The sequence below is a fragment of the Scaptodrosophila lebanonensis genome, unplaced genomic scaffold, assembly GCF_003285725.1.
Source record: "Scaptodrosophila lebanonensis strain 11010-0011.00,11010-0021.00 unplaced genomic scaffold, SlebRS2 tig00000080-arrow-pilon, whole genome shotgun sequence".
Taxonomy (NCBI): Eukaryota; Metazoa; Arthropoda; class Insecta; order Diptera; family Drosophilidae; genus Scaptodrosophila; species Scaptodrosophila lebanonensis.
Window position 1 is genome coordinate 1,235,521 of NW_022060561.1, and position 24,126 is coordinate 1,259,646.

At 36.6% G+C, this 24,126-nt stretch overlaps 4 protein-coding genes across 4 annotated transcripts in view; all 4 read right to left on the minus strand.

Annotated features, from left to right (window-relative positions):
• Positions 1-9,070, minus strand: part of LOC115625675 (angiotensin-converting enzyme) — a 69,795-nt gene extending 60,725 nt beyond the window's left edge. The window contains exons 1-7 of the mRNA XM_030520812.1: positions 8,473-9,070; positions 6,744-7,301; positions 4,584-4,742; positions 4,283-4,523; positions 3,502-4,226; positions 3,333-3,436; positions 3,174-3,272 (exon numbers count right to left, since the gene is read on the minus strand). Coding sequence (XP_030376672.1) covers positions 3,174-3,272; positions 3,333-3,436; positions 3,502-4,226; positions 4,283-4,523; positions 4,584-4,742; positions 6,744-7,301; positions 8,473-8,727 — 2,141 coding nt within the window. The 5' untranslated portion in view covers positions 8,728-9,070. The remainder of the gene's footprint in view (positions 1-3,173; positions 3,273-3,332; positions 3,437-3,501; positions 4,227-4,282; positions 4,524-4,583; positions 4,743-6,743; positions 7,302-8,472) is intronic.
• A 3,291-nt stretch (positions 9,071-12,361) lies between these two features.
• Positions 12,362-12,849, minus strand: LOC115626128 (acylphosphatase-1). The gene has a single exon (XM_030521381.1). The coding sequence runs from the start codon at positions 12,759-12,761 to the stop codon at positions 12,435-12,437; it is 327 nt and encodes a 108-aa protein (XP_030377241.1). The 5' UTR covers positions 12,762-12,849; the 3' UTR covers positions 12,362-12,434.
• A 237-nt stretch (positions 12,850-13,086) lies between these two features.
• LOC115626038 (angiotensin-converting enzyme) lies at positions 13,087-17,453 on the minus strand. Its single transcript, XM_030521288.1, has 4 exons — positions 17,430-17,453; positions 15,373-16,319; positions 13,446-14,006; positions 13,087-13,393 (listed from the first exon to the last, which is right to left on the minus strand). Exons 1-4 carry the CDS (start codon positions 17,451-17,453, stop codon positions 13,087-13,089), a joined length of 1,839 nt encoding a protein of 612 aa, XP_030377148.1.
• Positions 17,454-17,815: 362 nt separating this feature from the next.
• LOC115625678 (angiotensin-converting enzyme) lies at positions 17,816-23,751 on the minus strand. The gene is made up of 8 exons (XM_030520814.1): positions 23,672-23,751; positions 21,201-21,257; positions 20,586-21,132; positions 20,161-20,524; positions 19,537-20,103; positions 19,331-19,471; positions 18,028-18,200; positions 17,816-17,961 (listed from the first exon to the last, which is right to left on the minus strand). The coding sequence occupies exons 2-8, from the start codon at positions 21,237-21,239 to the stop codon at positions 17,945-17,947; spliced, it is 1,848 nt and encodes a 615-aa protein (XP_030376674.1). The 5' UTR covers positions 21,240-21,257; positions 23,672-23,751; the 3' UTR covers positions 17,816-17,944.
• Between the last annotated feature and the right edge of the window lie 375 nt (positions 23,752-24,126).

The following is a 24,126-nucleotide window of genomic DNA, read 5'->3' on the forward strand; positions in this document are numbered from 1 at the left end:
AAATGTACAAATAAATAAAATGTGTTTGTGTGTGTGTTTGTGTGAATTGCAATCAAAAATAGCAAATTAATACCGTGCCTCAGTTCGGTTTATTCACGTTGGTTATGTAGCTAATTAGATAAGCGAGGCATTTGTTTGGTAATACACTCATTTAGAAACTAACATTTGTTGAAGAGCAAGTGAGAGTTAAATTAAAAATAACTCTGTAAGGTTAATCGAATCTAAATAATACTCTCAAATCTTGTAAAATAAAAGATTTACTAAATAGGGCGTTTTATGGCTTTGCTTTTTTATCGCTGCTGCATTTTATCTTCAATTTACACAGAGTTGAAGTTTTTCAAAAGCTACACAAGTTTGAAGGTTTTCAATGCATTTTGGAACTTTCAAAAGTTCGTGCATAAAAAATACATAAAATGCATTTAACATAAGCAATCTAAGAAGCTATCTGCATCCCCTTCACTGAGTTTTGTTGCCTTCATTGTCATGGGCCACCAATCGAACCTATTGTGTCTATTACTAGAGCTTCTCGGAGGCCATGTTTTTGGCCCATCATGGCACGTGGCCATGAATTGAATTCAAATTTCACAAACAGCCATCTCGGGTCGAGCTCAGTTGAAAAGGAATGAAATAACAAGCACGAGAAACACAAAAATTACACAAACAATTCTTGATGAGGTAAACAACATGATTGCGAAAGTAAAACTACTTAACTCGATTATTGTTCATGAATCTAGTAGTCAGATGGGAAAGCAAATAAAGACTTTTACAAATTTATTCATAGAAATGAACTATCATTATGATTACTATACTATGATTATTTTGAAATGCAAGACTTCGGGCTACATATGTACAATAAACAACTAAATTGCGGAAGAAATATACATTTTACATAAGCCATAAAAAATATAGAAGAATTTGCAACAATATGGGGTGCAAGTGGAAAAAGATAAGGGAATCTCAAAGCTATACTCAATCTAAAGCCAGTTCAAATACTGCCGCAAGGAAATATATATAGACTTCAGATATAATAGGCGATCACATATATGAAAAGCGTTTTAGCTTAGATACTTTGCCAGGTCATTTGAAATGCAAGACATCAGGCATAATAAATAATTTATAATAAAGAAATCAGTGTGTATTTAAAATCTACATTTTACATTAAGCTAAAAAATATTGAAGCTTAAAAAAGGGTCCCTAACCTTCGAAGTCAATTTGCAAACAATATAGAAATGGAAAAAGGTGAGTCTCAAACCTTTACTCATTCTAAAAAGTCAGTTCAAATGCTGCTCCACAAAAAAAAAAAAAGATATACTATATAGTAGAGATACAGTCTAAGTAACCGATTAACGTTTTAGCTCAGCGACTTCCCCAGATCATATCTTAACATAACGATAGGCGTCTCGAAACAAAGTTGTCTTTATTTTAACACAAAATTGGATGTTAATTAGTTTATCAAACGATTTTTTAGGGAATGCAATAGCAAAACAAACAACGGAGGAATATTCACAATAACAGATATTTTACTCTCTCATCCTCTCTTTCTCTCTCTATCTGGCAAGAATATTGTTTCCTATCTCAAGCTAGCAAACAAAATTAAAGGTGTAAGCAAGAGACTGTGGAGAATATTTTATTCAGGAGCTATACTAACACAAGGAAAATTGGCGAGTATTCCGAAAAAATATCCAATATTTATAATGATCTAGAATGACCTTTGAAACACATTTCATTCCTAAAGTCCTCAAAATACTAAACCATGGACAAATCGCAATCGTAAATCACTAATTCCTACGTAAAGATTATAAGATCATTCAAAGAAATCAAAAGAAAAGTTAAATAAAGATTTGAAAAAGGCACAACGCTGGAAGGAGCTCAAGACATTTTTAAACTTAAAACTCGTATACATGGCTAACGTTGCCAGCACGAGGTAGGTCTATTACTTGGTTATTAAACTAACTAGAACAACATAGGACACCGTAAGATACTATTGACCGGATTGAGTCTGTAAAGAAATTTCTAGAATCTGCAAGTCTTCTTTTCTCATAAGCATCCATCTCCTAATCAGGTTAGCGAGGCAACTTGGCCAGGCTATTTCGTGTGTGTTACAAATGTTGTTAGCACGTTGTTACCGTTACATTGCGCCTTCTATAAACTTGCTAATAAAACAGTGGCACATGTAAGTTCGTTACAAATCATTTATACCATTTTTGTTGTTACTTTTCAAACCTTTAGGGTGTATAATAAAGAGCGGTGCGTTGCTTTTATATATTTTTATTAGTCTCAGCGACCTTTCTAATGTATTTAGTTGGTGTTGGGGACTCGAGGTCATGGTTGATTGATCATTTGTAACACAAAATTAGGCGGTAATCATAAAAATGACCTTTCTGGTGCTTAAGTTACAGCAAGTCTCAGCAATCAGCCAAGTCTTAAGAGATGAGAGAAAATTCAAGTAAAAGTTAAGCGGTTTTTAAAGCAAACTTTTGCGCATCATTGAAATCCAATTACAAAATAGCTGCAGACACATTCTGCACTTGGCAACTAGACTTAATTTATTCTTAAACCTAAAATTTTACTTAAATATTGGAAAGAATTATTCGGCAAAAGATCGAAGAATAGAATGTTGATTGGATTCTTAATTGCTTTTCAATAAATAAACAATTTGTCAAATCCACAAGCCCAGACTTTTTACACTCTGTTGGAAGACAGACAAAGTAAAGAATGTTTGGACTTCATATTCGGATTCTACAAATTTTCAAATCAACAAGCCTATCCAGAGTTTTTACACTCTGTTGGAAGACAGACAAAGTAAAGAATGTTTGGACTTCATATTCGAATTCTGCAATTTTGTAAATCAACAGACCTATCCAGAGTTTGTAAGACAGACAAGGTAAAGAAAGTAAGTAAAGTAAAGTAAAAACAAGGTAAAGGACTTCATTTTCGGGATCTGCAAATGGGCTTACAAAACATGTTACTCTCCAATTTTTGGCATTGAAAATGTTGGAAGCTGGTGTTGACTAACATATTTACAATGTTATTAGAAAAAATGTCCATTGATTGCTAAAAATATCATAAAATATAATATAATCCATAGAGTTGCCATTAGCTGGCTATGATTTAAAATTAAGCAAAAAATATAAATTTGCAAATATAACAAAAAAATAATATCAGCTACTCACTTTATGTAGGGTATATTAGCAGGTATGTGATATTTGGCTCCCGGATCGAAATCCTTTTCAGAGCGCAATACAGGCGGCTTAATGCCGGCATATTTTTCGCTGCAGAAAGAGAACTTTATTTATAGCTATGCTATATAAAAATGCAAGGGAACTACGAACCGCATATTCCAGTAATGACAGTTCATCATGCGCTTATTGGCATTGCCACTAAAGACATCGTAACGCCAATTGTCCAAAGCCAGGGCATATGGCAAAAAGGCCACCTATGGAAGAATTTAAGTATTCTAAGTTGAAATTAACTCTCAGCTTCCATCTTTTAATGCCTCACCTTATCAATAGCCATGGTGAACAAGTAGTTGATATCGTAGCTGGACTCGTCCAGAGATCTCTGCAGTAAGCCCAGGGTCTGCAAGTGTCGAGGCGTTGAAACCGATAAGCCAATAGCATCACCCACCGCCTGATGGAATGCAGGATTGGCGCCATTGCGAAAGATCTTGGGCAGATGGCGGTACTGAAGGAAGTACTGGATGTGGGCCATTTCATGATGCACACTAATTAGGCTGCGTTGATTGATGTCGGTGCAGATTTTGACACGAAAGTCGTGACGATTACAAAAGTCCCAAGCGGACGGTTCGCAGAGCACGCGTCTGTCCAAGGGCTGTTCGAAGACCGAATTGCGATAGAATTCCGGACCCACAGCCGACATATTGATGGAGGTGAAGAACTCCTCGGCCAGCTGGAACATCAGCAACGGTGTATAGCCCTGCTCCACCATACGCGGCGTCACATCGATGAGCTTCCGCCCCGGATAGGGTATAAGAATGTCGAGTATATTCGACCAGGATTGAGCATACATATTGCCCAGTATGTGGGATGGTATGGGTGCTATATTATTGATGCGATCGGGTCCATAGTAATCCCGCAACTTGCGACGCACATACGAGTGCAGACTCTCATAGAGTGGACGTATTTGTTCCCATACAATGTCCATATCCTGCCGAAAGTTTCCAGACTCGTACGCCAGATACCAATACTCGCCGCCATTGGTGACATCTGTAGTGCCAATGCAATGAATAATTCGATTCCTATAAGTAATTTTTATAACTTACTATTCGCATAGGCCACCTCCTGCATTACATCGATCAACTGCTCATAGCTGTCGCGCATTCCTCGTCCCGCCTTGCGATGATACTCCACCCAGGTGTGCTGCAGTTCATCCCAATCCCGACTCTTCGCCATAATGTCCTTCAGGTGTGGTATATAGTGCAGATCGCATTGAAATGGTTGCTGATAGGCACAAATACCGGCGCCATTATACAGAAATAACATCTCATTCAGCAGACGATTATACTGTTAAGAACATTTCTTTTGAAACTGACTATTTTGGATTTATCCATTATATACACTCACCCTATCCAATACATCCAAAGGCAAGGCGTTTGGGCCCACCTCAGATTGCAGCATCAGCTGTCTATATAGACGACGGTCGAATATGAGATCCTTGTTTATATGTTTCGATTGCTGGGCCGTAATGCGTTGAAATTCCACATAGCGTTGCTGGGCATTTAGCTGTGGAGAGCAATTATCAACGAGAAATAATAGCATACAATTTTTAAGAACTAAAACGATAAGAGGAATTAATAAATAGGCATATTGGCATACTTTTTATGTATATGAAGCTATAAGAAAATTGGAAATGATAGGCAGTACTGCATGATATTGTTGAAATGAAACGAATGGTTGCAAAAAAAATATACAATATTTCAATATTTCAAAAATTTATGTTCATTAATATATCAATATTTTCCTTACACACACGCACACTAAATTTAAAGCACATTATTCTTGCAACGATAATAATTGTATTTGTTACTCATGATAATTAGTTTCAGATAACAATTACAATATTGCCCAACTTGGCATCTAAAATGGCGCGAAAGGCAAACAAATTTAGGTGGAGGTTTACTTGAACAATTTTTTTTGATATGATAAATAATTCTGGTAAGCTTGTAATTATTTTTAGACGTCGTGTGCCAATTGTTGGATTAAGTTTATGACGAACTTATTTCACACACTTTATATTGCAATATTTTAGTTACTGAACTTAAACACTTTTCTAGCAAAGGAACTATTTTTAGATAACATAACGCAGACCGATTTGATGACATTTACTAAAATAAAATTACAAAAAAGCAACCGTTTCAAATTTTTTAAAATTAACTATAGATTTATTTTCAAAAACTCGACAATTTTACATAAAATAAAACATTTAGTACATAATACATATAAAAGAATTTTAAAACGATAAATGAATGTTATATATTAATTATGTAGAATTGGAATATTTAGTACGCTTTGAGTTTTGGGGAAGCTATTACTTTTAATATTAAGTTTTGAAATGCAAAGTGTAACGAAAATAAAATGCAATTTGTGAAACTATTAAAAATAAGAAGCGAGCAGTGTACAATAAAAAATGTTGCATACTAAGCCTAAAGGACAACATTAAATTTTTGATTAATTTCGAGTTTTAAATTCAAATTGTAACGTAAAGAAATTGCTCTTTTTGGAACTATTAAAAATATGAATCGAATAGAAAATTGTGCACACTAAGTCTTAAGAAAAACATCAAATTTATTTATGAATTTTGATTTTTATTTCTTTTATTAATTACAATTTGAATATTTAATAATCTTTATAAATAAATAAAATAAATATATAAATTGCAATTTGTGAAACTATTAAAAATATGAAGCGAGCTTTGACGAATAAAAAATATTGTAAGACTCAGTCTTAGGAAAAACATTAAATTTTTTTATAAATTTTGATTTTTAAATTCAACTATTAAAAATAAGAAGCGAGCTTTGTCGAATAAAAAATCTTAGGAAGAATTTAAATGAATTTATGAATTTAAATTTTAAAATTCAAATTTTAACGATTGCCATTTTTGGAACTATTAAAAATATGAATCGAATAAAAAATTGTACACACTAAGTCTTAGGAAAAACATTAAATAGTTTTATGAATTTTGATTTTTAAATTCAAATTGTATCGAAAATAAATTGTCATTTGTGAACCTTTTAAAAATATGAGGCGAGCTTTGTCGAATACAAAATGTTGCACATACGAGTACTAAGTAAGTCTTAAGAAAACATCAAGTGCTTAAATCAATTTCGACACATGTGCGGCAGCCAGAAGCGAAACGAATCGTAAAGCCCTCGAAGTGCAACAGCTTGACATTGGCATGTCGGCGGCCTGAGAACTTTATCAGACGACCTTCAATAAGCGACAAGTGTGTGTGTGTGTGTGTGTCAGTTTTATCTCACAAGAAAATTGCTGTGAACATATGTAATAGTATCTGTGTACTGACATCTACGGAGAGCCTGAGAAAAATGCACCACTACCAGCAGAGAGCGGCACAATTTATCCGCACACCACACACACCAACACATGCCTATTCTCTATGTACACATGTACATATTTTTACATCGCGTGCCACAGCACCACAATTACCCGCGACCACAGGCATAGGCATAGCTTTAGCCACAGCCACAACTACAACCACCGACTTACCGCTTCCGTCTGTGTGAAATCGTTCACATTTGTCTCAAAGTTCCACTGTGCGGCCACATTGGCTGTGCACTCCAAGGAGCCCTTCTGGTCCGTTTCCACGAGCAGATTGCGCAGCTTTTCCAGTTCCATCTGGTAGCGACGATCCTGCTGAAAACGTTGACGCTCCAGATAGCGATTGTTCAGATTGAAACGATCCTGATTGGGCAGAAAGGGGTTCTCGAAACGATTCCGATTACCCACAAACTCCGCATTCGGGTTTCCACTGTACGGTTCGTTGGGATTGTAGGGGTTGCTGGTGGTATAGGGGCCACCCGCATTTCGTCCATTATTGTTGTTGTTGTTGAGATCGTTATCATTGAGCGGATAATTGTTAAAACGATCTTGCGTGCCGTAACGATCAGTGGTGCCGTAATTGTGATTCGCATAGCGTTCGGCCCCCCCATTGGTATACCCGCGATCCCCACTGAAGGGTGACTCAGCGCGATCATGACTGAAATTCAGGCGGGGTGTAGGATAGGCGTAGCCCAGACGCATACGCTCATCATAGGTCTGACCATACTGTAAGCGAACACACACAATTATTCATATATTGTGGAGTGGTTTCACACCTAAAGATGGGGCAAGCAAGGAGAAGCGAAGAGAGAGATCGCCTGTCAACTATCTGAGATGGCACAGAAATACTTTTCAATTGAGTTCCAAACCCATTTCAGCTTCTATGACTGAAAGGTTATTTTATTCATTTTAAAACTGTTTTAATACACTAATAAAACTCTTTCAATAAATTTACAAAGTTATTAAATCTTTTAAAAGCCTAACTGAGGGAAAAGCTGGTCCAGTTTCGAAAACATATTTTATTTATATTAACTATTAAAGTTGAAGTAAATGTTTTAGGTTGATAGGTCAGTTTGTTCTTTAAATACATATACTTATATGAAGTTGACAAATGTGTAATTCTTTTCAGATGAGAAAAATATATGTACTTCCATTAAACTAGCAAGATGTAATAACTTTTAACACTTTTCTGTTAATTAATTAAAAAGCGAAAACATAGCAGTATATTTATTTTACATATAAATCTGCTCATAAATCATTCTTCACTAACAAATCGGAGTACTGTCCTTGGAGTTGTGTTCACTAACCTCCCTCTGGCGCCTCTGACAAAGCATTTATTAGATATTACTGTAAATAAATGCGATTATTTATGAAAATTGAATAAATAAATACATAATATTGAGCTTTTCTTTGTTACATTAGTCTGAAAAATGAAACCCACTGGCTCTGTGATTTGCAAAACAGCCGAAATAAACAACTTTTGCGGTATCCATGACTTCCCTTGTAAATCAAAAAAAAAAAAAAACATGCCAGAATAAATTGAATTGGCCTTAATGGGGGCCAGCTCTTGCCACCCGAAGAAAAGGAAGAAGTTTAGTAAGAAGGAGGCTGATCTTGCCAATAGATTTATATAAAGTATAAATAATTAAATAACACTAAACTCCTAGTTTAAGCTGTATTTATATTTTTCTATAAGTTTAATTTAAGTTTTTGTAAATAATAACAGTTTATTGAAGTTTTATAATAAAAAAAAAGTTCTTGCCACCCAGTTACTGCTGCCTAATATTTTTTATTAATTTATTTATTAGTCGAAAAGTTTCATTCTCTGCTCGACTCTGCTCTCAAGTTCTCTGCCTTCCCATACCCATACCCATCTCTAGACCTTAATGAAACGCACCCTAAAGTCGTCCAGCCCATCATCGGCACTGCCCAGCGGCTCGCCACCGCTGTCCGCCGTGTAGGGCGGTCCATAGCGTTGGCTACGATCTCGATCGGCCGTGATTTGTGCCGGGGTAGTGGGCGTATAACCATTATAGTAGATTTCTGGCTGCGGACTTGCTGGATTTTGGACCGGAGGTAAATCCAACTGAGCACTGACCAGGCACAATTCCAAAAAGACGAGGCAGCCCACGGCCAGGGGATAAGACGACATGTTTTAAGCGATATGTGACTATTTTAAACACAAATGATTCAGTCAAGGTTAAGAGGTAAGCACTTAGCTATGCTTATTAAATCTTTCACAAGCAATTAAATTTTTAATTGCACTTCGAAATTAATTTCATATAAGACTTGTTGCTTATGGGCTGAGCTTGTTCTGGAATCTGTTAAAGACTGTTAAATGGCTTGTCACTTTTCACAGCAGTTCGCATAAAGTTTCGTATTGAGAATCTGTAGAGAATCTGTTCATCTTAGCACATTCCCGCACTTTCCCAACAGCGACCGATTCACACTGATTTGCAGTTTTGCACTTTTCCGAGCGGTTCGGCCAACAAACACGTAACGTTTTGCAACGCGTCTAAAACTCTACTAACTTGTTGCTAAGAATTTTTTCGAAATTACTTTTTTTCACTCGAAAAGTGAATTCAAATTCGCTGTCGTCGGCGGCGTCGGCGTCATCGTCATCGCCCGATGTCTCTATATTTTGTGTGAGATAATCACAATTAGCACTGCCGAGCTATGGGTACTGCTAACAACAACAACAGCAACAACTACAATAAACTCAACCATAACCAACAACAACATAAGCATGTGAACAACAATGGTTTGTACAGGTATATATGTATATATATGTATGTGTTGTTGTTGTATGTAAATGTTTTGCATGCATGTTTGCAATTATAAGGGAGGGTAGTACCTATCAGTCAAAAACTTTAACCGCAACGACCCATTAGTATTAGTGCCTGTGAGAAAGCCGTCGTTCAACCGACTGAGCGAGTAGTCGTCGGTAGAAGGCGGATATCAAGTAAGCAATGCCAGTTGAAATGTATAATTAAAATAGTCTCTAAATAGGAGTTTACAATACCCATGCCAGCGTGAATTAAGATATAATTTCGATGCTACATTTATATATAAAATTCATCCACAGACGTTTATAATAAATTATACTAAGAAAAACAATGTTTTTATTATTTTGTTTGTTTAGAAAAATTAGCTTCCAATCCAATTCTCTTTTTTGTACGTCTAAAGACAACTTTAAAATACTCGTAAAGTTTCCTATAGAATCAAATCTAATGCATAAATTATAGTTATCTTAAAATTCCACAAAATTTTCATTAATTCAACCATTCTCTTCTGTAAATAGGTCCATTAAAATAAATTCATTAAAATAATTCAAATTATTTTTAAGTAAAGCTAGACTACCATCTAATTCTAATTACCTTTAAGCTGAAAATAAATAAATAGGTAAATATTACTTTTTTAATAATACACCCTTTTGATTTAACACGGTTTGAAAATTAAAAATTGTATATATGGTGGCCCAACTGTATTCCATTTAGCACGATTCAAAATAACATAGGATCAATGTCTTTTTTACACTGTTGTTTATTACACGAGTTTTTCTGGAATCAATCTACCGTGTTAAAACAGAATTAGGTTATCTTAAAATTCCGCATCCATTCAGTTCTGTGAATAGCTCCATTTAAATAAATTCATTATAATATTTCTTTTTTTTAAGTTAAGCTGGACTGCCATCGCTTGTCTTTAATTTTAATTACGTTTACGCTGTAAATAACTAAATAAGTAAATATTACTTTATTAATAATATGTAATTCAAAAGCTGCTCAATCGATTGCTCATGCCACAGCAACTCACATCTCTAGCAGAGCTGATAAGCTCACCCACATAGCCCAACAACACTTTTTCGCAGCTCGCTGCAAACTCTTTTGCATTCGTCGACGTCGACATCGACGTCAGCGTCAGCGTCGCTGCTGCTGCCGCCCTGGCGTATGCGTTCCACTCGCTAGCTCGCTCGATCACCTGCCACCCACGCCCGCATCCCTGCAACATGGCCGTCGCGTCGTTGTCTTCGACATTGTTGTCGTTGCTGTTGTTGTTGCTGTTGTCGTCTTTGGGGCAATGTCGCTGTGAAATGCTTGTCACTTGACCTAGCCGCATGTGAAAAATGTTTTGAGTCATGCAAGTAGTATGTAAACAACTCAATGAGTGGGGGCAGGGGAAGATGCTGGTGGGGCTGGTTGGGGGAACGCGGCGTGCATGTTAAGGTGCTAACTGGGATTCATGACTGGACTGATTGATAGCTTGATTGCGACACTGGCATACAAAGCGAACAATATGATTCAACATTAATTAGACTGCGATCTATCTCGGAAATGAGCTCATAAATAATTTCAAATTCGCCTGCATTATGAATAACTACATACATGCTTAGATAGATGCGCTCCAGGAATTGAGGTAGTATCTAAACTTTTATTTTTGGCTGTCGCTAATGAACTTCAAGGTCAACCCAAACTTGTGCAGCTTAGCGAATCTTAAAGTACATGCTTAGTACATGTGTATAACTTTTGCTCGGGGCGTTGCTAAAACTCTAGTAAAATAAAATGAAAAATTAACAATCTCATGGGTTACACCTGCAAATATTCTATGCACATATGTACATATCTACTTATAAGTAGGTAGAAAAATGCTTACTTGCCCGACACTCCAACAGCAACGTGGGAAAATAAATTTCGAAACGCAATACTATATTACTGCAAAGCGTTTGTAACTAATTAATTAATAAACATATGAATGAATATATTTTTGTAACCCGATGCGCACTTGCTTACTCGCATGACACACTCGAGAGCACGTAGCATAATTAATTTAATATTTATTTTAAGCTATCACCTTTTGCTATTGTTGAGAGTCATCATCATTATCTTCTCTCGAGCACTGCACTTTACTATTAATTCGTTCACTAGTTTTCCTTGCATTATTATAGCTGTAATATGTGAGTGGCCCAACTGACCAGATCTTGAGCGAGTACTTGACTTTAGTGAATGATTAATAGTCTGTATATAAGCTAGTATACTCGTTCATTAACACTCGATTTCAATGGTTTTTTTCTTGGGGCACTATCCAATACACAATGCGTAGTTCTTTTTTTTAATTAAAAGAAATTTCGATGGTTGTGGGGAACTTTTAATGGAACCTTAGCAGCAGTCAAGATAGAGCACTTGGGGCATCGTGTGCATAAACTTGCAAGCTTCAAACAAATCCCTTGCAGGCGTAATACCCTTAGGTTAAAATATAAACAGAACCATTAGATGGTTTATTTGCCACTCTCGATAGTTCGGCAAAACTGTAAAGGTGTTGCTCCATCGTCCAAATTTCTTTCAATTAACTGTGGTGTTGCCAAAATTCAATTATATGCTCGCTTTTCCTTTTAATGTATTCAACAGTCTTACTAATAGAATATAGGTTAATGGAATGGAGATTCTATACGAACCTTTTTAGTTATCTCCAGGGAAGTGCCGGACTGACAAAAAAAAAGGTCCCCCAACAGATTGGAGATTTTCTTTTTCCTTTATCGCTTTTTTCTTAAATATTTTAATTAGCTCTTAATTAGAATTCAGTTCTCTCCTCTATTTACCAGTTTTTGTTAGGTCTATAACGTCTAATGTGTTGTAATTTGTATCAGCAGCCTATTTTGTTAATTTAAAAATGAAATTTTAAAAAAATAAATAATCTGTGATAATGTGAATAATTTATGATTAACAAATATATGCAGATGAGGCTTAAATAGCTGGTTTTGGTTCAATTTAAAATTAAAATGCTTTTTATCATTTGTTTCAATATTAAAGGTGGGACCCCATATTTTATCATTTTTTTACAATTATTTCGAAAGATCCTTTGCGCTTATTGCGTCTTCCGCTCCTTAGCACGCCTTATTACGTCTGGTCTTATGGTGAAGCTCACAAAGCCATATTCTCGCGATTTTCTAGGTGTGGAGAACTCAGTCTTTTTTATGTCCGACATGGGACTGCCTGTGTTTTTGAGCCACTCCTTCATAACGTATATAGACCTGATCGGGCCCTCAATATAGCCCTTGACTGTGCCCTCTTTAGTGTTCATGCACCAGCCACGCAGGCCCAAAGATTTTGCTTTCTGTTCGGCATGTTTGCGAAAATAGACGCCTTGTACTTTGCCGTATACCTCAAACTCACACGAGTAGACCACTGACATGTTTTTGGCTTTCGGGGGGTCCCAGCAGGGCTGACGGGAATTTCTTGTTCATTAGGCCGAGATTAAATAAATTTAAATAAAAATGGCAGTAAATGCAAAGTCCAAGTGCCATGTTTTCTGCTGCATACTTTTAGGCAGCAGCTGAAATTTAAAAACCAATTACTTATTTGCAAATGCGAAGAAATGCAATTCCGACTAAAAAGAAAAAAGGCACAGTTTATTTTATTCTAAATTCTTAGATCTTTAAATATTTTATGTACTGTTGCATTCATTCGTACTGTGCATCTTTAAATAAATATTTATTTGCTTTAATTTACGTGAATAGCTATGTCCAGCCAACTTCCAAGCCATTGAGCCGATTCTGCATTACCAGCCACTCGTATAGAGGCTGAAAATAGCTCAGTAGCCCATTCAAGCTTAATTCGCGCTCTCCCAGCATTTCCTGCAATACTTCTCTGTAGTGCAATGACGAGCCCAAGGCCATGGCACGACGTAATCTTGGTCCAACTTGACGCTGCCCAGATAAGTCACACAAATCCAGGGGCTTATCATCCACTCCATCCACATATTGATTTGTCAAGTTACAGAAATGCGTATAGAGTTGAAATTGCAAAACAATGCTCATAATATGGCTGCCAAAATGGAGAGTTATTTAATTATCTTCGTGCCATTATGCGGACTCACCTGGCATACTGATCATCCACCTCCAAGAGCAGCTTTGCTGGCACATCGAATTGCTCGTTGCTGCGTCTGCGTGGCGCCGCAGCGCCCGTAAACTCTTCTGTCAGCCGCCAATAGGCTTCATTGTCGTCGGCTCTGATGCGTCCACTCAACACCTCTACGCGATAGCGATCGAGCACATAGAATACGGGCAACAAGAACACTACGCGCATACCCTGCAGATATAGGCGGTTTAAACGAGCCGGTAAGTCACGCCACTCCGCTCCCCTAGTCAGACCAAACTTATGGAGATAACGTGGCGAGGAAGCCGCTAGAGAAATACTCTTTCCAATGGCATCGCTAAAACTGGGAAATGGTTCCTCACGCAAAAGCGTTGGCTGTTCCGATGTGGACCGATAATAGTGCAGATCACTTTGTGCCTCGAACATGTTAAAGAAACGCTCCTCATCGTTTAAGGCGCAGTAACTGAAATTTGTGTACGGCAGATCATAGAAACGCCAGGCCTTGTGCCAGCATCGGTCGCCATCTAGATTGGCCACAGGCTTAGCATTCCGATAAAGATCGCTACAGGGGGGAGAGAGTAATGGAAAAATTGTTTAAATGGTTTCTGAATGTAAGCATTTGCCTTTTAAATTGATATATTAAGTTTATTTTAATTAGAGGTAGAACATTCCCTCACTCTAAGCTATGTTCTTCTGTCTGTGCATTCGATATTAAAATTATTTATTATAAAATATTTTTTATAATAAGAATAAAAGACTTAAAGCAGGCCTAGGTTTCCTTATTCAATATTTATATCATTTGATTAGTCGCTATTGGATATATTCCGCGGTAAACATACGAAAGAATAACACAACGATGTTTCTAGAATTAATGGGTTATTTAGAAAAGAAATTCTAAGCCACCGGCCGTGAAAAACTCAGTAATATTACTATAACTGTAAGCTTGAGAATAAGCGTTTAGCTTCCATCTGGCACTACTACAGTTATCCGGAAAGCATCAGCAGACCAGCAGCATTTTCAAAACTATACATTCTTCTGGTTAAACCTAGGTTTTTTAAAATCTGCAGGCTATACCGCATTATCTAAAGACTATTACCAGCGAAACGCACTTTAGACTTCAAACTCAAGCACAATTGCAATTGTACATCTAAATAACCTAAATTATATAATATTAATAGTTAATTAAAGCTAAGGAAAATTATTTAAAATAAATGAAAAAAAGTAACAAACAAAAATGAATAATTGCAATGTTCCATCGTTAAATAAAACTAAATTAAATTAAACTGAATTAATTTAGAAATAATTATGCATAATAACTAAAATGTAATCTGATATTTGTTGGTTATTGTTATTTAACGCTAGGACAAGTTTATTAATAAATAAATAAAAATATCGCAGTCTCCGTAAACTATTATCATAATTTTCCTCTTCCACTTTAGCTTTTGAACTTACTTTTCGAGCTGCGGCATGCCCAACAGACAAAAAAAATAATTGTAATGTTCAATCGTTAAATAAAACTAAATTAAATTAAGCTGAATTAAATAAGAAATAACTAAAATGTAATCTGGTATTTGTTTGCTTTTATTATTGACCGCTAGGATAAGTTTATTAATAAAAAAAATATCATATAGCTCTTAAATTCCAAAAACTATTATCAAAATTTTCCTCAACACTTTAGCTTTTGAACTTACTCTTCGAGCTGAGTCATGCCGAACAGACAAAAATAATAATTGTAATTGTAAAATGAATAAAATAAGAAATAACTAAAATGTAATCTGGTATTTGTTGGCTTTTATTATTTAACGCTAGGATAAGTTTTTTAATAAATAAAAAAAAAAAAAAAATAAATAATAAAAATAAAAATATAGCTCTTAAATTCCAAAAACTATTATCAAAATTTTCCACAACACTTTAGCTTTTGAACTTACTCTTCGAGCTGCGGCATGCCCAGCTCCCTGTAATACTCAGCCACATGCCAGAAGACACGCATTGTGGTGTTCAGGTTTCGCTGCTGCAATGCCTCCGTAATATTCGGCAGACCCACATCTGGATAGGGCAAGTCCACAAACCACTCGGCCTTGACGCGTCGAAACGCATTGCCCAGGAATATTTCAGCCAAATGCTGTGGATAAGGCTTGCCCTTCGGCACCAATTGCTCGCCGTACATTTTGCGCAAAGAGCCACGCACATGGGCATGGAATTGCAGAAAGAGCGGCCGTAGTGCATCCATAAATCCATCCAGTAGGGCCATGGTTTCCCGGCCACTCAGCTCCAACGAGCGAAACCAATAGTCCTCGGCATGCGCATAGCCATTGAGCTGTGCCGTCTTCTTATACAGCTCCATAAAGGCAACAAATTGGGATCGGGTAGCCAGACCGGTGCATCGTCGCCACTCGAACCAATAATATTCGATCTCCTTCAGATTTTGACTCTCGTGCAGTATCTGCTGCACATCAGGTATTAGCTTGAGCGTACAATTCTGGGGCTGTCCGAAGGCACAAAGGTGCACATTGTGATAGTTTTCGCTCATATTTGAAGTCAAAGCATAGATATTTCGCAGTTCCTTTTCCGGCAACATCTCGTAACCCAATTGGGGAATTTTCTCAAGCTGCCTCCTCTGTACAGCATCACCCAGCTTTAGTCTTACGTACTTCTTTGCTCGCGGTGTGATGCTCTTCACATAGTTTATTAGCTTCTCATTCGCTATTTCGACTTGCAGCAGAGCTATCAGATCGTTGGGTCCTTGCAGCTCATTTCGTAACTCTCCCAACACCTCTTGATCGTAGGCAGCTGCAAGTTTGTCATTCGTCTCGTTTAAGAATGCCGCCAATGTGGCATCTGGCTCGGTGGCAGCCCGAGCTAAGCCTAAGCTTGCCTAATCAGAGAGAAACAAGTTTATGATTTATGGACTTTGCTCAATAAAAAATCATATCGAAAACTTAGCAACTTAAAAATAAGCTCTTTTAGTTTAGGAGCTGGAATTACTTGTTAGAATAGAGTCCACTTAACCTATTGCTGCGCTATTTGTTTCAACTAAAAATCATTTAGCCTTATCAACGTTTATTATGTAAGTGGAATAGTCTGAATAATTTCAACAGAATTTATTTTATAACTCGCCAATAATGCACCTGCGTGCTTATTCAGCTGAGTTTTTCTGACAGTTTTTATTTAACATTTTAATTTATTGCTTTTTGTTAATAATTTATTACCCCTCCCCAAATGCATAGCAAGCTACCAGTGGAAATATATATATAGTAGGTGATCGCATGTGCTCCACTATACAGCATTTTAGTGGGAACACTCCTCGCCACTTGATTAGGACACCCCTTATGTCTGTTTTCAATCGCCCATTGTTGCCAAGCCAAGCATCTAAAGACCTAATTTTTTTTAAAATTAAAGTTAATATACTTTGTGGATATTTCACGTTTCAAAATAAAATCTTCTTATTGTGGATGAATGTATTTCCGCCTGATCTTGACATTACTGCTTTCGGTTGACCCTTTCTTTCATTTTAAAGCTTTGTCAGTCTTACTTATAAATATCCACAACATATTGATGAAATAATACGAGTAAATTATTGGAGGGTCAGGTAACAATATGAAGATTCAACTAACACTGCCTAAATAATTAAAATAAAAACTATGCTATGTTTTAAGTTAGACTAGTTTTAGGTTAGACCAAATTACAGATACATCTCAAATTTTATTTAAATCGGTTGAGTAGCTTCGGAGTCTATCGATGACAAACCTTGTGCCACGAGATATAAATATATACATATATAATATGTAGAAGATATGTTTCTATGTTCGTCTAACATATCTATCTGGGTCTCTTCATTAAAGAACAATGCATTTTATACCCAAAGAGTGGTCTTTATATTAAACATTTCGTGGAACTCCTTTAATCCCTACCTAATATCAGACTTCAATTTTAACTAGTTATGAAAGTATACTGAAAAAAGGGGTATTTTTTAAACACCACTTACCAAAAGCAGCAATTTTTTCAACATTATTTACAAAAGGTTGCTCTATTAACAGCTTTTATGATCTCCCCAACACTTTCTACAAAAACAAGAAGAGCGCCACTTTACTTTCCCGTGCTTATTTAACATTCAACACGCGTTCTTAAAAAAACACAAGCAACGTTTTGTTTTTGCTTTCGATGCGCTCTTTGGCGCTGTCAATTGAAAAATCGTTCTGCGCATGCGCAGCGCACAACACCAACTGGTTGCTGGCCATGGCCGCAAGCGATTCGTTGGCTCTGTGCGCAATTTTATAATTACAAGTGTAATGTAGTCTAGTTGGAAGCCAGTTACAAATCGTAGCATGTTTTTTGTTTTAATACTGTTCTCTATATTTTCATATACGGGTATACGAGTACATGAAATGGTCGAGCTTTTGCCAAGTTTATTAAGCAAAAATTTAAAATTGCAACAGCTTTTGGAAATATATAAGAAAGTATTTATTTATCGGCTGCTGCTGCTGTAATCACCACACCATACTAAGACGAAACACACTCTGCAAGATAAGTGAATTAATTTAGTAAATCAAATCGTTAGAAAAGTATATTCGCAGTTCACTTACTATCGGATGCCGTCCAGCCAATGTGAACATTGTTCTTAATATTCTCGGCCTCGAGCCAGACGCGGAGCGGTTCAAAGTACTCGGCAATTGCCTTGCCGCTCATTACACGCTCGCCATTAAACGCTTCCAGTGCATCGGGCCATGGTTTTGAGGCGCCCAATGAGAGCATGTTACTACAAGTAATAAAGACAGAAATTTGTTAATTATCATAAATGCGTAGACAGATAATAAATCTAAAATACTAGCTAAAGAAATTAACTCTAATAATACTTGATTAACTGCAAACGATCAGAAGAAACACAAGACATTCAATAACAAGTGTCTAAGAAACATTTGCAAATTCTATTAACATCAGAAGACGACGATGGAGATGGATATAAACCGAACTGCATTAGAATAGAATCCTCAGGAAAGTAGAAGGAAAGGAAGGGCCTGAGAGGGAACTGTGCTTCCTGAATTGGATACCATTGGAAACATCACCTTTAAATAGAATTAGATTTCGTAGTTGGATTGAAATCTTATGCTTTTAAGTAACATGAATAAAGGAATAAAAAAAAAATTAAAAAAAGGACTCTTCTCTAAACTTTGCCAATAAGATAAAGCCAATTTGGTCACAGTTTGAGTTTCCTTTGCTCTGAAATTTCCAGAATATGAAATTCAATTAGAAAAGATTAGCATTCTTGGTCATGCTGTAGAAGGCAGATTTCGGATTGGGTCCAATAATTGGGTTGGCGAGTAGAACTCTTTAATATAACCTTACAGGAGTGGAATATGCTGTTTAAGCGATGGGAATGAATGATTTTCTGTAATTTCTTGGAAACTGATTTGTTTCCAAATCAACGGCAGCTGCTCAGGTCGGCAAGTTCTTATATTTACATATTTTAACTAAAGGCATACAACGATTGCTTTTAGATTTGAATATCTATGAAAATAACAAGTGTGAAATCGGTGCTATATCGGTGTTATATCTATGTATATCTACTCGCCTTCTTTAAAAGTTGATCTTAACAGAAGACAAAGAGAATATCTTTACCATATTTCAATATCTTTATCTTTGATGCTTAAGTAAGCCAAGTCCTACCCGCTATTGATAACTATTGAAGGGGCTTTATAAGCCTTTCTTTAAGAGATATTTCAATATTTTTATCTTTGATGCTTAAGTAAGCCAATTGATAACTATTGAACGGCCTTTTGAAGGCTTTCTTTAAGAAATCTAACACACACATATGTACTTCTTATATATATATTATATTATATTATTCCTAAAAACCCATCCATTTCTTTTTTTTCATATCATACTCACTGGAAAGCTTCACCAGCTGCCGCACTGCCATAGATATCGCAATTATCCAAGGGTAGCTCTGGATTTGTGGGATCATACTGTCCGGCCTTGATGCAAGCAGACTTATAGAACTGGAACTGTATGATGAAGGACACCAAATATCTGCACAGAATCCAAGAAGTTACTTAAATAAAGATAAGAGAGCAAATCGTAATGCTTAGGCTCACCTCAAGTACTCAACATCAGCGGACACATGATACTTGGCTGGCGCATCGAAATCCTTTTCTGTGCGCACTACTGGCGGCTCAATGCCCGAATAGTCTTCACGCAGCTTCCAGAAAGCACAATTCCACTTATCCTTCTCGACATCTCCGCGGAACAACGACCAACGATACTTGTCCATGGTGAAGGCAAACGGCAGGAACACAATCTTATCGAGAGCGGTCAGGAAGAGTTGATTGATGCGAGCCTCATCATCGCGCACATAGTCCTTCAACAGACCGACTTTCTGCAAGTGCTTGGGCGTGGACACGGACAAAGCGAGGACATCACCGACAGCCTCGTGGAAGCCGGGATTGGCGCCAGTGCGGTAGACAAATGGCAAATGCTGATACTGCAGGAAATACTGAATGTGTCCCAGCTCGTGGTGAACAGTGAAGAGCTGGTCCTGGGTGACGCGAGTGCACTGCTTGATGCGCACATCATCCTTGAGATAAAAGTCCCAAGCACTGGCGTGGCAAATCAAGTCGCGACCATCCGTGGGTTTCTCAATAATAGACTTATCCCAGAAGTCCCTGAAAATAGAAACGTGGAGCAACAAAACATGACACTCTGTAAGCTTCGCTACTTACTGTGGCAACTTGGTCAGATTCATGGAGGTGAAGAAATCATCGCCCATCTGGAACATTTTCAAGGGAGTGATGCCCTGATTGACCATCTCGTTGGTCACATCGACTAGGGGCTTATCGGGGAAAGGCGAGACAATGTCCGCAATTTCGGACCACTGTTGCGCCCACATGTTGCCCAAAAGGTGCATGGGAATGGGACCCTTCTCGGAGACCACCTTGTCGCCATAGTGTTGCAACAGGCGCCAGCGCACGTAGCCATGCACCTGATCGTAGAGTGGACGAATCTCGGCGAAAATGTCATCCAATTGCTGCTCAAAGGTCTCATCTTCATACTCATCCAGCCACAGTTCAGCGCCCGACGTGAAATCTAAACACAAATACCTTTAAAAGCTGTTCCATTTATATAGTAGATTATGGCACTATCTTACTGTTCAGCTTGGCCGCCTTGGTATTCAGCTCCACGTAACGTTCGAAAGGTGTGCGCACTGCTGTGCCCGCCTTATCGTAGAATTGCTGCCAATAATACTTGAGTTCCTCAGCATCGCGACTCTTGCTAATGATTTCCTCAATCTCCGGATCCAAAGCCAAATCGCATTTCGTGTTGTCCTTGTAATCACAGATTTTCACTTTAGCGAAATTCGACTCCATAGTGGACATGATCTCCAGAAATTCGGCATAGTCCGCCTCGGGCAGAGCAGCGTAACCCAATTTGGAGAGGGCCTTGAACTGGCGACGCAAATCGTCTGACTGATATGTCCGCCAGTTGAACTTTTGTATATCGCTGGACACTTCCTTCATGAACTTGGCCACCTCGGCGGAAATCTCATTCTTCTTCTTCTCATTCTCATCATTTATATTGGAGGCGTATGCCCAGGAGGCCTCTGTTTCAATATTGGTGCGCTTGGCAATCTCCTTATTCAGATTTTCCAAATACTCTTTGGCCTGGATCTCCTCCTTGACAACGGCGTGAGCGAGCTGTGAACAATATAGAATGATATTATCATATATCATATATTGTATATTTTAGATTCAACTCAACTTACCGCCAACGTAGCCAGCAAGGCTACCAGAAACAATTTCATGTCGCCAAAACTTTTTCACTAGAATGAAAAGCAATAATTTTGAATTTAGAACATAATGTTTCGACTGAAAATACTCAGATGCTGCCAAGCAGCTTAACAGTTCTTATAGAATTTGCAGATCAGAATAATCAGAATCAGATTTTGCGATATTGCATAATTTCCAATTAAATGTGTTCATTTTTATTTAATTAAAATTAAAAGAATCTCTGTATGTGCTTTTGATGAGATTTACTCAACAGTTACAGAAATTAAATGCGATTCAAACTTTTTTGAAATTTTGATAACTAATCGTATATTTTTACAATTTTTATATAACTAACAATTAGAAACTGTAAACAAATAAAACCAAATAAATGACAATTAGTTTCTATGGCTATCATAAAAGAAATTCATATAAATTGTGGGCTCAGTTCAAATACAAATGAAACAAAATTTTAATAATACTATATATCGAAAAGAAACAACAAAAAAATGATCGTAAGTTTTCCGAATTTTTTCAATTAAAAAAAATTTGAACTTTCAAACCAGCTCTGCTACCAAATATTCATTCCAACTTATGGCTTCAGTTTTCAATATATCTTTTAGTAAATTTAAATTAAATTCTGATTTAAAAGAAAAACATTTTGTTTGTTTTTCTGCTCTTTTATAATTATTTTCAAATAATTAATCAAAATATCCCATAGGTACGAGGTTAGAAAACCCCCACACAAAGCTCAGAGATTGGCAGGCAATGCCCAGTTTAATGTTTACTTTTAATTTGCGAACGTATTCGCTCAACTATACCTATAGTATGTATCTCTCCAAATTGATTTTAATGATACGCAACGTATCAGTTTCTTAAAAAAAACATCTTATCAAATAAAAAGTTCGCACACAATCGGCTTGGGGTTCAAATGGCTAGACCTCCACTTTGTTCTCTTCTAAATTTAGAAAGGAATTGCAAATCAATTTATTAATTACCCTTTTTGACACACAACACATTATTTAATTAACTGAAATACGAGTTTACAACGCGTATATACTAGATATTCCAAAAATATATCATTTTTAATTATCTTTTTTATCAAACATCATGACTTACATAACACTCCGGTTCACACTTTTGTTCGATAGGTTTCTAATTTGTAACAACTTTGATTAGAACTCATTAAACTTGTAAGATGGCACAACTTGATTATTTTCGCAAAAAAAATAAAGAAAAAAGCTATCAGAAATCGGTTGAAAAAATTCCATTGCGAAAAGAGAAAAAGTACAAGTTGGAATAATGACTATACTTGCTTTCCTACAATAGTAGTCAGAGTTATAGAAACATGCCTAAGTATTATAAGTATATACTCCGATTTCTTTTTCCATATGAATTGGAAAAAAAACTTGTGTTTGATTGAATTATTTGAAAAACCACAAAACTTACAGTATTATTTGTTTAGATCTAGATCTGACAGCAAATATTAGGCTAAGCAATAATTAAAAATTCAAGGGAACAAAAGAGAGTGGTTATTATTATAATTATGTGTTTTTATGGTGATGTTTTTTTTATCATTGCTTTTTATTTGTAGCTATAATTTTAATTCTTAATAATTGTTAACTGCTTGTCAGCTTTAAACAAAAACCATTTCGAAGCTCCATTATTATTTGAACACTGGATAAGCTTAAATGTTTTTTATATTCTCTGGAAATATGCGACCACTCACGAGAACTAGTTAGGCATATACTCACTTATCTATATGCACATCTTTATATCTAAAGCAATTACGTTGCCCTTTTTTCCAAGGGTCATAAATAAACAGCTTGTATATCGATTAAGATTAGAGGCAGACGCGATAAGAACTGCCTGCTCACTACTGTATAAGGATAGAAGGTATGGTCATATCTTTAGAGTGCCTTTTACGACATGGTCTATAAACATGACTGTGCAATGAAACTATTGCCTGCACTTCGGGTACACTTACTTGTAGTACTATGGTATAATACATGTGGCAGATAAGATTTAGAAAGTGAATTGAATTTCATAGAAAAACTAATGGAACGCACATTATCAGCTGGACATACATACAGATGTATATTGGATTAGGGTTTATCTCCAGCACGGCGATATGCCTATAGATTTATGGCAGCCTATACCTATGTATATGTATTATAAATTAATATGTTCAACGCGTTGTGCAAAAAACAAAAATTCAATGCTATAAATATCTGTATTTGAAATTCGTTTTCATTAAGCCGACCGCTAAATTGGCTGAGCAATTAGTTCAAGACCAAAGTAACTTGCACGTCAAACAAATTCGAAAGACCGTAAAAACTCAAACACAATTATTGCTTTATTTAATTAAGCATTGCATTTATCTGCAAGATATCTTCTCTCTTTAGGAGCAACGACTTATAGAATTAACTATAGTATAAAATATATACATATATATGTATCTAAAACTTACGTGCCGATTGAAAATAAATTGAACGTTTCAGCTATCGACGCGATCGAATCGAGCCTGCGTGCGTCGCAAGCGAATCGAAACTGAAATTGTTTGAATGTCAATGCTTCAGTTTTATAGCTCGTCAGAGGGCTCTGAGCAGGCAGTATCGAACGCGACGTGACCAGAGACTTGCTAATCGGCCACTTCTCTCAACGGACGCAGAGAGACAATACCAGAAAGAAGAAACAAAAAAAAAGAGTGCACGTGCGAGAGGGAGAGAGAGATGGGGTAATGGCAGGCAAGTAGCAAACAGATACGGAGCATTATTTATTGTTATGACTGGCCAGATTTAAGCCCGGGCTGGACTGGACTGGACCGGACCCAGTGCCTGGCCAGCTGGTGCCTCATTAGGTATGCCTGACACATTTCTTTGCCTAAATTAAAACTCAATATGCAAAAATATTGAAAAAGAAAGC